Source organism: Ooceraea biroi, chromosome 1, assembly GCF_003672135.1.
Source record: "Ooceraea biroi isolate clonal line C1 chromosome 1, Obir_v5.4, whole genome shotgun sequence".
NCBI lineage: Eukaryota > Metazoa > Arthropoda > Insecta > Hymenoptera > Formicidae > Ooceraea > Ooceraea biroi.
This window is the reverse complement of record NC_039506.1, coordinates 13,339,018-13,354,897: the sequence shown is the minus strand read 5'-3', so window position 1 is coordinate 13,354,897 and position 15,880 is coordinate 13,339,018. Positions and strand designations below refer to the sequence as shown.

Here is a 15,880-nt window from a genome sequence, read left to right as displayed (position 1 = left end):
CTCGCCTTCGCGTCGAGAATATTTTCGTTCGATTCCTGTGAGCCCGTTAAAATTACAGCGCTGTTTGCAGATACAATAAACTGATCTCCAAAGATCTACCCTTCCGCGAGACAAGGTGCAATTGACCGTAGAAAGAGAAAGACGAGAAAAAGGAGAGAGAGAGAAAGTCGCTCTTGACGAGCGACGTAGATACTGCTAAGATGAAATGTTCCGTGTCTGTACGCGTGATGCGCTTTATAAAGTCAACGCGACGAAAAAGGGAAGTGTGTGTGTCAATTTCCACCGATTACACGCCACCCGCCCAGTCTCGTCCTCTCGCTTGGAAATTGCAAGTGCATTCGACTGTACGCATCGGACTTTTCAAGCCGTCCCCGACTTCGGGGGCTGTGCTCAGGGTCGATCCATCTTATGTTACCACCAGCGACATTTTTTTTTCCTTTACGTAACTTTGTACAAAACCGTCGAGGAAGAGCGCGTGGAACAAAAATTACACGTTGTCATATTTAATTTTTATTTTCCATACGAACGTCCCGGACAAGGTATGTCTTCTCAAAGTTCTGTAGGAAGATGTTTCACGTTAGACGGATCACCCGTGTATATAGAGTATTTACATTCATATTGTAATGAAGATTACATGGACGCAGGAGCTTGTTGCGTTCCGATATAGCTGGTGATAATAAAAAGCATGTAGGAACGAGCTTGTCATAAAGAGAACAAGAGGACAGAATTTATTGATCAGCGTGTATTCACACATATACGCGCACGGAGATATAAGGACGATGCTAAAGTTCGAATGCTCTTTTGAGAAAGAGCTTACAGAAGAGACGAAAATACACGCGTGTAAAAATATTCTAACCACGAAGATTCTATCTCCCACGTAATTAATCTCCGACTGCTATCGTGTGTCCGCTTCGTGCAGAAAATTCTCCGATAACTAATAAAGCTCGTCGAAATTTGGATAAAATCTCTCGATAACGAGCTTTATCTGAGCCTATCCAGATGTGATTCGTCAAGAAGAAGACGCGTGTCTGCGTGGTCGTCCCGCGGAAACGCGATCACTCATAAGCGACTCAATACATCATCGTTGACGCGATGAACATTTTCGGAACACGACGAGGGAGAAGTGATCAGCCTGAAGGAATACACGAAAAAAATCACAAGTGACGTCGGCCGGCCGGACATCCTGCATTCGACATCTTCGGCTCTTTAGCGTGATTGATAAGGTCGCTGCCTAGAATTGGCTCGGCGCGCAAAGGGATCGCAAAATATTTATCATATTCGAGTAGCACAATCGTCCCCGGTGCAAGTTATATTTAAATCCCCGTCGTGCTATCTTTTCTCCCGCCTGGCCCACTCCAATTATCGGAGATATCGCGGCGAATCTTGGTAATCACAGCTCTGTCGCTTGGTCGCAATCGTTGCAGCTGAAAGTATGTTTGTGCGACGAAATGCAAAGCCGCGCCCGATCATATCGATCATTATTGCTTTGCAATCTATTTTGTTTGAAAAATAAAGTATGTGTTCATCAGAGAATCGGCGGGCCGAGTACGTTTAATTCCAAATACACATCACTGTACGCGACATGCGTCAGAAGTGCGACCGTACGAAATTATAAAGTTGCTCGATACTATTAATTAATCGTAGGCGTGGCGGACACGTGTTTAGATTTAATTTCGTGAGGAACTGCGATGCCACATGCGAACGGCGGATACGAACTCGGGGGAAAAGGGATGCAGGAGGACAGTCGCTAATTGAGTTAATGAGAAATGAACACACTCCGCTCGCTTTCGGAGGGCTCGTTTCATTTTCCGTGTTTCAGCGCTGACGACACGCTGATATGCCTTTTCCGGAAACTGTTTTCGGCGCGAATCAAGTGCTGCTAATTAAAATAGTTGCGCCTGGCTCGCACGGCTTTTCCATTCGCGTCTACGCGAAAAGGAAAATATTCAACCCGAAATTATTACCAAGGGAAAAAGTATTATTGGAACCAAAAGAGAAAAAAAGAAAATTGTACGTCTCCCAAAATAAAAAGCAGCTTGTGGCACTGCGATCTGTATGTGCAACGTATAAACTCGATACTGAAATGCGAGTATTAATATTCACGAGAAGGCCAACTATTTTTAACACTCAATTCCTTTAATATCACAATATAATGCGAACGAAACGTCGAAACGCCGCAGAAAGACATTCGTTCTACTTTTACACGCTTCTAATTTGCCACAGATGGCAAAATTCGCGAGCTACTCCTTGACGAAGATTATGCATGCGATTTATACATGCACGATTAATCATTTTCCTCGCATTAAAATACGATCGCCGTCCTTCGTCGATTGTTTGCTCGGCAGACTCGACTAAATATATTGGCGAGTATATCCCTATCTCTAAAAATATTATAAAAGGTTACCTTTGAAGACGGTTTTTCACACAGCTCGGACGTTTTATCGATTTCCCATTACATTTCGCGGATGTGTACCGCGCGCGCGTATATCTAATATCGTGCATGATATTACGGTATCAGGCTGTTTATGAATCACGCCGACAAAACTCCCGGCTCAAGAGGGAGAGATAGACACAGAGAGCGTGCTTGTAAATTTAAAAAAGACAATTTTTCTCTCCAAGTCTCTCGGTAGACACCCGAGACTCGGGGAAGACATCCCCTTAATAACATTTACCCATGCTAATCGAGTTTTGCATATTATCAAGCGAATTATAAACTGCCGCTTATACAAATCCGGCATGAAAAACGCCCGTTTCTTGCGCAGAAAGAGGCTTGGCAGAGCTCGAGGAGCGCGAAGATTAGCAGTATCTCGCACGTTTCTCTCCCGACACGCTTGGCGAATAAATGAACCGCGTTCTCCGCGATTTCGAGCGCGTTCTCTGCACGAGAGCACGTCGTACGGAATATCGATCCATCGTGTTGTGTATCCGCTCGCTCGGGGAGAATACGCGATGCGAGAACCATATGGCCCCAACGTGTGAGGAATGCACTTCTCCCGCGATTCTCCCCGACAGAACGATGAAAATTCGAGAATCAATATTCACCGTGTGTCATCACAATGCACCCCCGGCGTCCTCCTTTCCGACGCGTCGGTCCGTTTTATTTTTTTCCCTTTGCACCGCGCAACTGGTGCACCGTGAGGGTGATAATTTTGTTGCGCGTTGCCGCAACAACTTGGAAATGGGAATATACAAGGCAGAGAACGCAACAATGAAAAATGTGTGAAACAATGCACGCCGATGCACGCAATTTTACGCAGCTTCCGCGACAGTGACGCAAAGTCCTCGAGGAGCGAGGACGAGCACGCTTTCATTGTCGATCGCGGGATTGAACTTGAACTGGTACATCTTGATCCCGAAGCAGCGTCACGAACGGCAGACCGCCTTCCAATTAAAATTGCACGACTCTACGGCAGAAATATCACAAATTGAGGGGGAAAAATAGAGGAAAAGATAATTCGGATAAAAAAAAAGAATCTCGTTTTAGATTCCGGTAATGCGGATATTTGTGTGTCGCAGGCGCGCGTTACACTTTTAGACTTGAGATTATGCGGAATGTAAATATATAGAATGAAAATGAAGCAAGAGTAGATGATAAACGAGCCAGCCAGAACGTAACGAGAATTCCTTAGCGTACAGAAAGTAATACGACAATTGATCGCCGCATTATAATAGCGTCGTGCTAATCGCATGCATCACCTAGCTATACGCCACCACTCGCGCCTTTACAGTGTCATTCACACAGTTAAACGAAACAATAGCAGCCGCCTCGTGTTGGATGCAACAGTCGATCCATTTAATGGCTCTGCTCCCGTTTTAAACATGTAATGTTGCCGCGCTAAAAACAGGAATACCGAATACATTGCCTCGTTCCATTTTACAAATTTTATTTTCCGAAAACGATCCTCTTTTCGCGTTTCGTCCAGTTTTTCGCACGGTTACGTTTATCCATTCTGGTTACTCGCGGTACAATGTATTATTTTACGTATTTTTGTTACCGCGATCATCGATGTGTTTCGCTTAGATCGTTAGTACCGTCTGCAAGTATAAAAATATCTTTTGCGATGAAATGTAATGATTTGTAAACGTTTTCACGTAGATTATCTAAATTAAAAAATTACAATTTAATCGTTATCTCAAACGAAATTTGGTAAACATTTATCCGTTATATTCGCCATACAAAGAATAAAACGTGTAATTTTGTAAAACGATAATTATTCCATGAATATTCATCTGTACTAATTAACGTTTATCCGTTCAAAGATCGATATTTGGAAGAAACAACACAAAAATACACAGCGCCATGAAGAAGCGCAGATTATTGCAGGCTATTTCAGCTTTAAAACAATGAGCACTCAAACTAGTTGAATTTTATCGTAAAAGGACATTAACAAATGTGCACAATAACGGAAGACTAGTTCTTCTGCCCGCATTAAATTTCCCAGCGCGAAAGGTGCAAGATATCAGTCGGTCGCTTCAACCGGTTATGATAGGGACCGATATTTCCGGAGGGGTGTAACGTGTCAGAAACTTTACAATATACTCGCTTTTCGTATATAAATGCAGCTCCAACTTCAATCCTCCATTACGATCGGGTCATTGAATATCGCGAATGTAACGCGCGACTGCTGAAGCGACGCCATGCATCTATGCGGTGTCAGAAAATTGTAAGTATTCTCATTACAAAAAAATAACATGACGCCGTCACCGCTCCATTACTTTCCTCAAAGCCCCCTAAATTTCTCAAAAAATTCCATCATTTTCGGCTGGGCAGGAGCTTCCACCCCGCGCGTATCGGCTCCATCATCCCTTCATCCGACGCCTTTCTCCGTCTGAAGAACCCGGTTTTAATCGACGCGGAAACCCCACACCGCATGACACACATCGACGTGTTCCAGTGGACGAGTTTCGCCGTCGCGACGCCGCTCGCTCACGCAACCCTCGAAATTTTCACCTGAATCGCGTGCCCGCCGACAGACCGTTCGACGGCCGGCTCGCGTGATTCCGCGTCGTTGCACGACATCGGCTTTTTCTTGCCGTTAAATAACGGCCGCGGACGGGGTACGGCCGTGCCTTAGCGTATTCGGAGCCGGTGAGACCCATCAACAACCATCAACCCCTTGTAGGGTTCGCCACACTCCCCGCGCGCCTCGCCCCGCCGCGCTGTCCGATTACCGTGGTCCCCGCTAGGTCAAGGATGCAATTTGGCATCCCGGGATCGGCTTTGCGCGAGTTTCGTCCGCCGAATGGCTCGACCGGCCGCGCGACCACCCTTCATCCCCCGGTTATCACACGCGCACGCGGCGGCTATGCGGAACTATCGTGATACTACCAACGCTCAGGCAACGTGTTGGTACGTACGCGGCGAAAGTTCGATCATGTAAATCCACTTCACGTGGAAACGTCGGCTGCGATACATACAAATGGCACTGTTGTGCGCCGGTATTGTTTGTCTGGAAATACCATCACGATAAACGTGTTCATAAATGCAGCCGGACCGACAATAAACAACGCACGCGGTTGATGCGATAGGCTGGATGATTTTCAGTGAAGTATATTCAGTAGGATTGCAGTGATACGTTCAGTGACGGGTCTCGAAGATGCCAGTCAGTCTGCGCCAAGAAGAAATGGAAAACCAGAGCAGATTAATCGCAGATCATTGTCGGTTGGCGAGTGATAACTATATTTTGCAACTCCGCGATATCTCTGATACACACGTCACGTTTACTGTGAAATTACAATTCCACAGAAATTAAGGGCAAGCATCCGTACCTTAAAATATCTCTGCAGACCGAGAAAAACCCTTTGCTCCACTTTGACCGGAAAAAAAGATCGATCGATCTCAGAAGAGCGCGTCTCAAGTTAGTGCGCACACAGAGGGCACGGGAAAAATAATGGTAACAAGCCGAGAAGAACTCGCCGCGCAGCAATTGTGCCGCTCTTGCTATTCGGCGGAATTAAGGCGAAAAGGGTGGCCTCCGGGAGCGGCGCGGAGGATAGTCTCGTCTCCCGAAGGAGGCAGCCTCTTCGAGGGAATCTTTTTATTTCAATTTTGTCCCCGGTGAAAGTTCATTTCCTTTAGCCTTGATATTCTCGAGCAAAGCTCGAGGGGTGCACAAACGGGGGGATGTTGACTGTATAAGACGCGCCGCGTGATGTTATTACCCCCCCGATAATGAGCAGTCCCCGGAGCAGAGGTAACAGCTGCAGCTTCACTTGAATTCAAGGGAGCCAAATGATGAATCGCTTATCTAAACGCGTTCCGCAGCGACCAACCCCCTCGTAGCCTCGCGTCCTACGCCCACTGGCGCCTTTGAGGTATAATATAATACAATACCTGCTTGCAAAACTAATCAGGCGAAGTGTACTTACGTTGACACGCCCCGTCGTTATTTCGTGGCTCTCGATTATAATGAGCAACTGCAAGATACAGGGGCGCGTAAGGCAAACAAATCCAGCGAGATTCATTCGGCTGTAACGTTGTCACAGCGTTAAAGCCCCTGCATTTTGCGTTACAGCGGCATTCGCGGAGCTGTCGTGGATGACGCACGTGTTGCTAGCAGACAGAAATTGCTTTTATGATGCCGTATGTATAAAAGTGGTTGTTTTTAGTTAAAATGATATCTAAGGAATTAATTAGTTGTAAGAACGTGTCGATTGATGGCCTCTTAATTGACAATATCGGTTACTATTGTTATCTTATCAGCGTGGCTTTATTTCATGGATCTGTCGCGGTCGAATTTACCCCAGCACAAAATCCTTCAGGGATGTTGGGGGTGGATGGAACGAACGGTGTTACGTAGACCGAGTACACAGCTAGCAAGAAGGATTTGAAAGCAATCTGCTGTAGCCATGAAGGAGCGGCGTAAAAGAAGCACAGGAAAACACGGTTCTCACACGAGATTCTTTCAAATAGTATCAAAGAAAAATATTCTTAATAAATCAAAACAAGTGCAAGATACAAAATAAGTTTCCGATATGTTTTCTCGATTCCAGACGTTGCTTCCCATCGACACATCCGGCGGTTCTCACGATTGCAGCTTTTATGCGACTGCCGTCGCATTCGTCGATTCCTCGAAAGATCTGAGAGTGTCCATCCAAAAATTGATCCAAACACTAACGTAATCCCACGAAACCTCTTGATTTGAGCAATCGATCGACAAAACTGCGGGATGACGTCAACGTTACAGCAATGCACTTCAACCAGGAAACGAAACCAGAAATGTTGCATGTCGCGTTGCGCCACGAGCAATACACACGTAAGAACCAGCGACAAAAAGCAGACCGTGCGATGATGCAATACGCGGCGGAATTTCTCAGGGTTCAATCGTGCGACGAATTGCAGCCCCCCGTTCGCGGCCGAGTTTCGGTTCCGCGTTCACGCATGATGTGATCCGGCCGGAATTTAAGGAAGAAGAAAAAAGTTTTCTATGATCAAATAGGCTGTGTCGGGACACGGCCACAAGTTTTTAACGTGAATACGTCATGTTAATGGAAAAAGTTCAAAGAAAGATAGTAGTTTCAATCAACTGTGTATATTTTCCTATATATTATAATCCAAAGTCGACACCTTGTATATTATAATAAGATAAAGTGAGATACCCTATATATTATAATTATAATTAAAATAAGACTGTATATTAAAATTGAATGAAAGAAATTTCGTCACGTGTCCCGCGTGATGCTCAACTTTTCAAATTGGCATCCATCGAGTTATAAGACGTATTCACGTCAAAAAAAGAGAGATATGTACCCTTACCATTGCGTGATAAAATCCGTGCTGATGGCGAAGATAGGCGCGGAAGTGCGGTTGACCTCGGTGCCGTTCAGGCTGCTTTCGGTGCCGTTCATCTCCATTCCCACCGAACCGAGGTGGTGCCAGCAGCAACCCTCAAAGCCACTGCGCCACTCTCCTCCTCCACCTCAGTACCCAGTCATCTCTCGGACATCCTGGAAGTACGAGTAACGATAGAGAGAGACATATATCACTCGCGGACGTCGATCAGGATGTATGACGTGGGAATATCGCATCGCCTCCTGCGGGATTCGCCCGCGCAATACGTAGATCTTACGCAGATGGCAGAGATACGGGAGACGGTTCTCGCAGGAAAAATTTCATCAAAGTCGCAGTTATTCATTCCAGCGTTTTAATTCACGATATTAAAGCGTGTATTTAAACGTCCAAGTGCGCTTTCCTCTTTCTTTCCTCCATTTAACTTCCTCGTATTTATACATTTTTAAGTTGCATCGGAAGAATCGCGCGTTCAAGCAGAAGGTGGATGACGCGAGAGGCAAGACTTTTCTTCCGGAATGGAGCAATTGGAATTGTTATCGTCGCGAGTACAGCTACGTGCGCGAGCAATGCGATAGCGCGAGTTTTGAGCCCCGAGTCGTGTCAAGCACGACTTAAGATTAATCGACACACCGTCGGGAATAAATATCTTCCTGTAAATATCACATTTAAGTATCTGCGAGCGGTGGTATACGATGGAGTTATCAAGGTCAGGCAAATGAAACGCAAAAACTACCCCCTCGCGTGTGGCACGACGGACCGCGCTTTTCATATTTACGATCACGTCCTAGAAAAAAAAAAGTGGTCGTTACAGGTACGCGGCAATGCTAATTGCGTAAACGTTGTGGACAACGAGCATTATTTGCCGTTTAATTGCTTGCATGTAACTCGCGGGGGAGAATCTCATTTCGTTTCTATTCTCGTCTCGCGGTTGTGCAATGGCGGATATGCGACAACGTGAGCGCCGCCTCACGCGTTCTTCAAACGTCTATCATTTACGAGGGAGAACCGCGCCGCGCCCCATTGTCCGCTTTTAACTTGAATTTATTTCAAACACGCCGATAGGCGCGTGCGATATTTCATTTGCGCTACGTCGCGTCCCTGGCATAACACATTAAATTCATTTACGCGCGATTTTCGCCGGCAGCCTTCGATTGAGCCTCCGCACGTGGCAATCTTCTTCCTCTTGCCGGCTCGTTATTTAATTAGGAGTGAGTAATGTGCCGCATTACCGCCGCGAGCTCATTATCACTGTCTCCCGATTTTCTGTTCCCGACAAGATATGCCTCATTTATAAAGCGCTCAATCGATGCAACACATATTTTCCATGCACGTGTACATGTACGTACGCAATTCAAAGGAGGCAGAACAATTTAATACATATTTATGAGTTCGGTGGTGACACGCAACATTTATCAGATTGACAACACTTCTTTCAGCACACTTTATTCTCTTCACTCTCCCGATCGAAGATAACGCGCCTGTGCATGATGATATCGTTATCTCGCCGCAATCCGATTGGTGACGAGTACGGAACGTTTCGAAAATGTTTACTGCTCTGTGCAGCTAACAAAAAGATACTGAGATATCTACGCTCAATCTAGAAAGAGATGTGTTTGAAGAAATTGACGTGCCGAGAAGAAAAATTCCGTCACGTAAAACGCAAAGTCTTTAAATACCAAAGAGTTTTTTGTGATTCACATTTCGTGACACAATTAATAAGGGCAATTTGTATCGCAGTGAATGACATCAAAAACAGGGAGAAGGACGTAATGAGTAAACGAGATTGATCAGCGAGCCGATGCAACGGTACAAAAGGAAAGGGTTTGCCTCCGCCACTTAACGAGACCTCAATTAACATCGGCTATTATCGCGGTTCGTAAAGATATCAGATTTCTCTTGCTCTCTCTCTCTCTCTCTTTCTCTTCTGCTTGCGAGATTAATAATATTCCGTAGCCTGTCAGGTAAGCATTACGCAATCGTAACCGTGACACAATTCACCGTGCAAGAGGTGCAAGCTCTAGGTAGAGTGCAATACCGCAAGGTTGAAGGAAAGCGAAGAGACGAGCTGTTACATCGAAATTTTGACGGGTTGAAATTCGTACAAGGAACAAATCCGCCCAAAAAACAGCCAAACGTGAGCGCGTGAGATATATTCTAAATTTAGCTGTAACCTTAACATAATCCGCGCCTATCTAGATCCCAGATAGTTAAAATAATTAAAGGATTGCGTGCGCGGGCCACATTTTTCAGCGGACGACACTGTCAGCCATTTGTACCTGACAGGGAAATCGCACAGATCATACATACCTCCGCGTTCACTAATTTTAGATCAAGATGTGGTAAGAATGCGCTTAATCAGATCCTTGATTAAAACTACTGGTTTACTAATTAGAGAAAGAGTATGTAAATAACTTTCACTATTTCTTCTGTGTTTGAATGATTGCTCGAATGTCCTGCGACGGCACTAACCAGAGCGAATTCACATCTGCTACCAACCAACATTGTATCGCGACTGACACCTGATTCTGAAGGTCCAGAATTAGGCAGATTTTATAACGAAAAACATGATACATTACACGTATAATATCGAAAAGAAATAAGATTCAGATTTAGTTGATCTTAAGAAGTGGTGTGCGCACACACGCATTTAAATCCGCATTTCAAATGCGTTAATTCGTGCGACGTAACATCGCGCGAGGTATTCTCTTAGTGAACGAACTAAATAATTACGCCCTCAGTCCAGACCTGGAAATCGACTGTGACATATTTTATCATTTTCATCTCCGGCTTTCAGCTTGCTCGCTTCAAGCGCTCTCGTTCTCTTATCCCCGTAACAGGGGATAAATTTGGACGAGGACGAGTATAACGTGGGCGGCACTCTGGAGCTTTATCAGTCTGAAAATTTATGCAATCCCCAGCAGAGCTTCCCTTTCTTTCATCTTACACACGCGCGGCCGCTTTGTTACCGTCTCGCCTCCGCTTAGTCGCGCTCACCCCCGGTTAACCGCGCGATTTACGCGCGCGGAACTTTTACGTCAATCCACCCCCGCCGTTCCTGACCGCTTATCGCCACCCGCGAGTCCCGCATTTATTTGCCAGGGTCGCGAGAATCGGCGATATACCCGTGATTTCTTTCTTTCTCTCTTTCCTTCCTGTGTTACAAACTGTAACGCAAATCCCGCCGCCGGAGTGGTTTGCCACCCTCTCGTGAATTCTCGCGGCGAATCCCGCGCCGCGTGCAACAGGAAGCACCCGAGGGATGCGGCAACGGGCCGCGCGGAAATAACGAACACGGGACGAGAGGGTTTCGCCACCGAATATGCTTGATGGCGAAACGTGAGGGGAAATTGTCAAGCGACCTCAATTAAAGCTAGGGAGGTGCGTGACAGGACATCGCAATTGACATCTCGCGCGCGCGAATCATCTCCTCCCTCGGCGTGTCGTTTCTCGGTCAGGTTTTGCGATCGGCAAACACGTTGAATATTAAAGTGAACAGTTTCCAGATGTGAGTGCGTTCCGATGACGTTTCAAATTGGTTTCCTCGAGGAAAACATCCTTGGCAACCAGGGAATGCAGATTCTGGCTCGCTACCGCAATGTGCAACTGCAGGATAAGTTATATTTTATTCGTTGCTGTACTCGCTTGTGCAGAGTGCACATCGTGGAGAATATCATTTACGTTGATTATCGTCAAGTGCACGGTCTTACACTTTGAAACATCTCGTGTTGTTTCTCGGAGAACGCGATTCTTACACGAGTCTGAGTTCAAATAAATTCGTTACAAAAGTAAATCACACGCACATAAATTAACGTAGATTGCTGCGACTTGGTATATAATTTAGAGATAAGACTTTTGGAACCAAGCCATCTAGGCTGAGGCCAGAGCTTTCGTGTATTAGAATCGTAGTGCTATATATCTCGAAAGCGCAAATTGTCAGCCGTTATAATACGATATGCCACGTGCGATATTGATCACTCAAGCTCGCTGGAGACATATTTATATTATTTGTGTAATTTTATTAAATGTAACATTGAAATTTGGTTTCCTAAGATGAAGATGCGTTAACAGATAAATTAGAAAAGAAATTGAAGCGTGCATTTAGCGTCAACAACGACTGCGGATGCAAAATTATTGAGTTATCAATTATTCTTTATATTTTATTGCAGTTGTTGGTTTCAATTTATTTTATTTCCCTTTTCTCCGAGGACCGCATAAATTTGCACATACTTCGAGTTGAACGCTCGCGCGGTTCACGCGTAAACCTTATCATCAATCATTTTTATTGATACAGTACAATTAACACTCATTCATTTGTTTCGCTTATCCGGCAATACGCGGCTGCAAAAATAAAAAATAAAAAAATACGCGGCGCGATTCATCATCCGATGTATCCCCACGAATAATTCATCAGACGTCGAAAAAATATAAAGCTGCCGCTCTCTCTCTCTCTCTCTCTCACACACACACACACACACACACACACACACACACACACACACACACACACACACACACACACACGAAACAGCTCGCTAATCAATTTTAGTCAGTGAGCCCCAGTTGCGCATGATTGGTTAACGATTCATACCGGAAACATATATTAAAAAGCCGGTCAGTACAATATATGTACATAAATTGACAGGTACCGCGTACAACGTGTAAAATATGCCACATCGCGTCGTAATATGACGAGTCCCCCGAGTCTCCCGCACCTCGTTTCATCCATTCGTTCGATATCGATCTCTCTCGGTAGCAAAAGTTTGATTAGCACTTGGATTTTTTCCCTGGCACACACGAGCTCGCCTCGCCGAAGTTGAGATCGACTAAAGAGCCAGGGTTGATTTTTATTTCCAGTTGTGCAACTTGAAAACTCGATTCGATTTCGATTATCGCATCTAGCTCTCTATTTCTCTCCGTTACGTAAAAAATAAACGAAAACATATAAACACAAATTTTCTTTCGATTTCGATTCTTTCGAAATTCGAGTACCAACTTTGTACAAGTTGACCTTCTTTTATTCTCCAAAGATTGTTGATTTTTTGCCGAAGGTCTCTGAAGTTTTCGGAAATACTGATTCATCAGTTTCGATATTGGACGCTAATCCGATTAAGACTGAAGGGCTAACAACAGCCCTGAGTTTGCTTTATTTTTCCCTGTTCAAATGCGATGCAACACCGCTCGAGAGTGCAGCTGTTTCGCCGCTAATGTTAACAAGCGACGATTTGTCACGGTAAAAGTTTGCGACGGTAACAAGTTAATGTCACTCCGTCGCAACGTAATTATTTCGGTGCACATCGACGAAAATACGCTGAGCGAAATACAGTTTTAGCATATTTCAGCGTGCGGCGATTTCAGCCAGCGACAAAATGTCCGTCGGAGCGGCAGAATTTCAATCTGCCAAAGAGAAAGAGAGAGAGAGAGAGAGAGTTTTCCCGCAGCCGCACGTATATAAAACATTTCTTTTCGTGTTCAGCGGCCGTAACAAACAATCTAACGGTGGAGGTAATTGGGATCACGATTCAATGGCGACTGGTAAGAGGCGGTAATCTACTTTACGATCTTAATACTGGGACAATACTTGAAAAGCGCGTGCTGTAAAGCTCGCGATCAGTAAGTTAACTCGTTTATCACGGCCCATGAAAGTTCTGAGAAAAGTCGTGAGGGGAACCACCATATATATCCAGCCTAAAGGGGAATGATCCGAATCTCGCGGTAGACTTTTTATCGCGCTTAACAATTACATCGCTCTTTCTCTGTGCACACACCTTCGATAAATCGATAATTCCGTCAGATAACAGAAACCGATAACGAGATATAGCAGACCGTCCTAAATCAACGAAGTCACCATTTAGGAATTCTTTGACCAATCTGGAATCGAGTTCTCCTCGAGAAGAGCGGAAGCTGCTCCGCTCCCGCCTCCCGAACGATCAGCAGACTCTCGTGCTGCAAACGCTCGAAAATGAAGAAGCTTCTGGAGAGACTTACATCTTCAAAGATGTAAAATCTTCCTTCGTTCATTTCGCCTTGAGATCGTCATCTCGCTGCGGACTAATTGCGAGGGCCATTAATGTCGAAAATCGGAAACTCGTGACGCGAGCAAGCATTCCTGCTGGCAATAAAAGAGAGCAACCTTCACACAGCGAAAGATAAGAGGCTCTCACCGCATCCGGTCAGTTTTATTTCATCGCGAGCTGTTAGCCGGCGCACCAATAATGCACTGATTGATCGTGATAACGGATTATCTCGACGGACCGCCGATCAAAGCATGCAATAAGACGTGCACGAGGAGGCAATACGGGAAGTGCACCGGAAACCAATACGAGGAAGTTAATCCTCGACTACTGACGGATGGCGCTGACTAATCGGCAATTTACGCGTGGCCGACGTAGATCCGCAGGCGAATCATCTTGGCACGCCGGTTCTCGGCATCCCCGTCTTGCGAATATTGTAATTCTGCTGTACAACATGAGGGAGGTGGCTTTCTATCTAGTTTCAGCGAAGGAAGTTGCCGCCACCAGCCGGCTGATTGAATATCCATCCAAGGCGGAGATGGAGGCTTGTTCGTTCGGGACCGAATTCGCGCGGGATTTCGAAACGATTTATGTACCTACACCGGCAAACGTGCACGCCTCTTTCTTGTCTCGTGATGGAAAAATTCTGCTATTGAATACCGCTCGTCGATTCGCGATGGGATAAGTTTAGCGTTGTTATCAAACGGAGCACATGGCTCGGCGAATGATTTATTCGTTCAGTAAGAGTTTCTGTCTCACCATATGAGAGATGTAATTATTAAGGGTTTGCAAGAGTTTGTTAGATTGCTTGTAATTTTATTGACACGAAAAGTGAGTCACGTCAGACACAGACGGAAATTAAATAGCTGCCTGAAATATGACGCAATGTGATGAGCGATAATCGTAAATACTTTTGATTGACACATGGCATGTAACTGGTTTATTGTAATTAACAAAACAGATGGCTAAAAACTCGACTTATGCAAACTTATGTTGATAATAATAAAGATTCCTGTAATTGACAAAAGTAACATTGCACAGTCATTATTGCACAGTGTTATTATTTTTATTTTTTAATAGATAAATTGAATGATGATATAATTACTTTCGTGACAAGATTTAAATATATTGGAATCGTTAATCAGTTAATGTATCGCGAAATTAAATTCTACAATAGCAAAATATTTAACGCTGAAAATTAGAAATTCGAGAACATCATCCGCGGACATTTCCAAGCTGGAATATGCTAAAGCAGACTCGAAATCGATTAAAAAAAGGCTGTGCACGCGAGAGAAGCGGCCTTAATAACGTGGACGTATACTTGACGTAAACGTGAAGGTGCCTGTAAATAAATCAGATTGAAAATATATTATATAGTTCCGTGCGATTCGATATCCAGCAGCGCGGCGGATTAACAAAGAAGAGGGAAAATCAGTTTCCCTGCAGGAAGCTGCGAAATACTTGGCGAAAATTCTAGGTGAAACGATATCAACGAACGACGAAATGGTTTCAGTTCACTTGAACCCTGATAGAATTCGCAGTCCCAACACCCTTCGAGCGGTAGATTGCCGAGCTGGATGACAATGTCGGCACACATATTCGTGCATTGCGATCAATCAATCGGGTGTCCATTTCAATAATTGGCCTGTTGGACCGCATGCCAAACTCGTCGTTTATACACGAAACTTAATTATTGGAGATTACGAGCGTTTCCGCAATGTCATGATCTTCATTTCTTCCCTCCTCGCTCGCCACCCGCTCATACATTTCACAGTACCTGGATAGGTACTTTCGAGACTGTTTTCCTTTCGAGTCAGCATTCGATCTTTGCGGGAGAGATTTTGAGTTTTCATAGAAACTTTTGATTTTTCTCTCTTTTCAATTCTTTCATGTAGACTCAAATGAATAAATACATGAAAATATATTAAAGTATGTGTCTTTCAGTATTAGATTCGCAAAAGTATCTCTAAAATTTGCAAATCTTCTTCTGAATATAATTTTAATATTTGCATACAAAGGTATCCCGCATTTTGAAATAGAACTCTTACTTTCTTGATTTTATTTAACATCGAAAAAC

At 44.6% G+C, this 15,880-nt stretch overlaps 1 protein-coding gene across 1 annotated transcript in view; it reads right to left on the bottom strand.

The window, feature by feature from the left end:
* Positions 1-15,880, bottom strand: part of LOC105284100 (muscarinic acetylcholine receptor gar-2) — a 40,664-nt gene that overhangs the window by 17,454 nt on the left and 7,330 nt on the right. The window contains exon 2 of the mRNA XM_011347358.3: positions 7,757-7,947. Coding sequence (XP_011345660.1) covers positions 7,757-7,854 — 98 coding nt within the window. The 5' untranslated portion in view covers positions 7,855-7,947. The remainder of the gene's footprint in view (positions 1-7,756; positions 7,948-15,880) is intronic.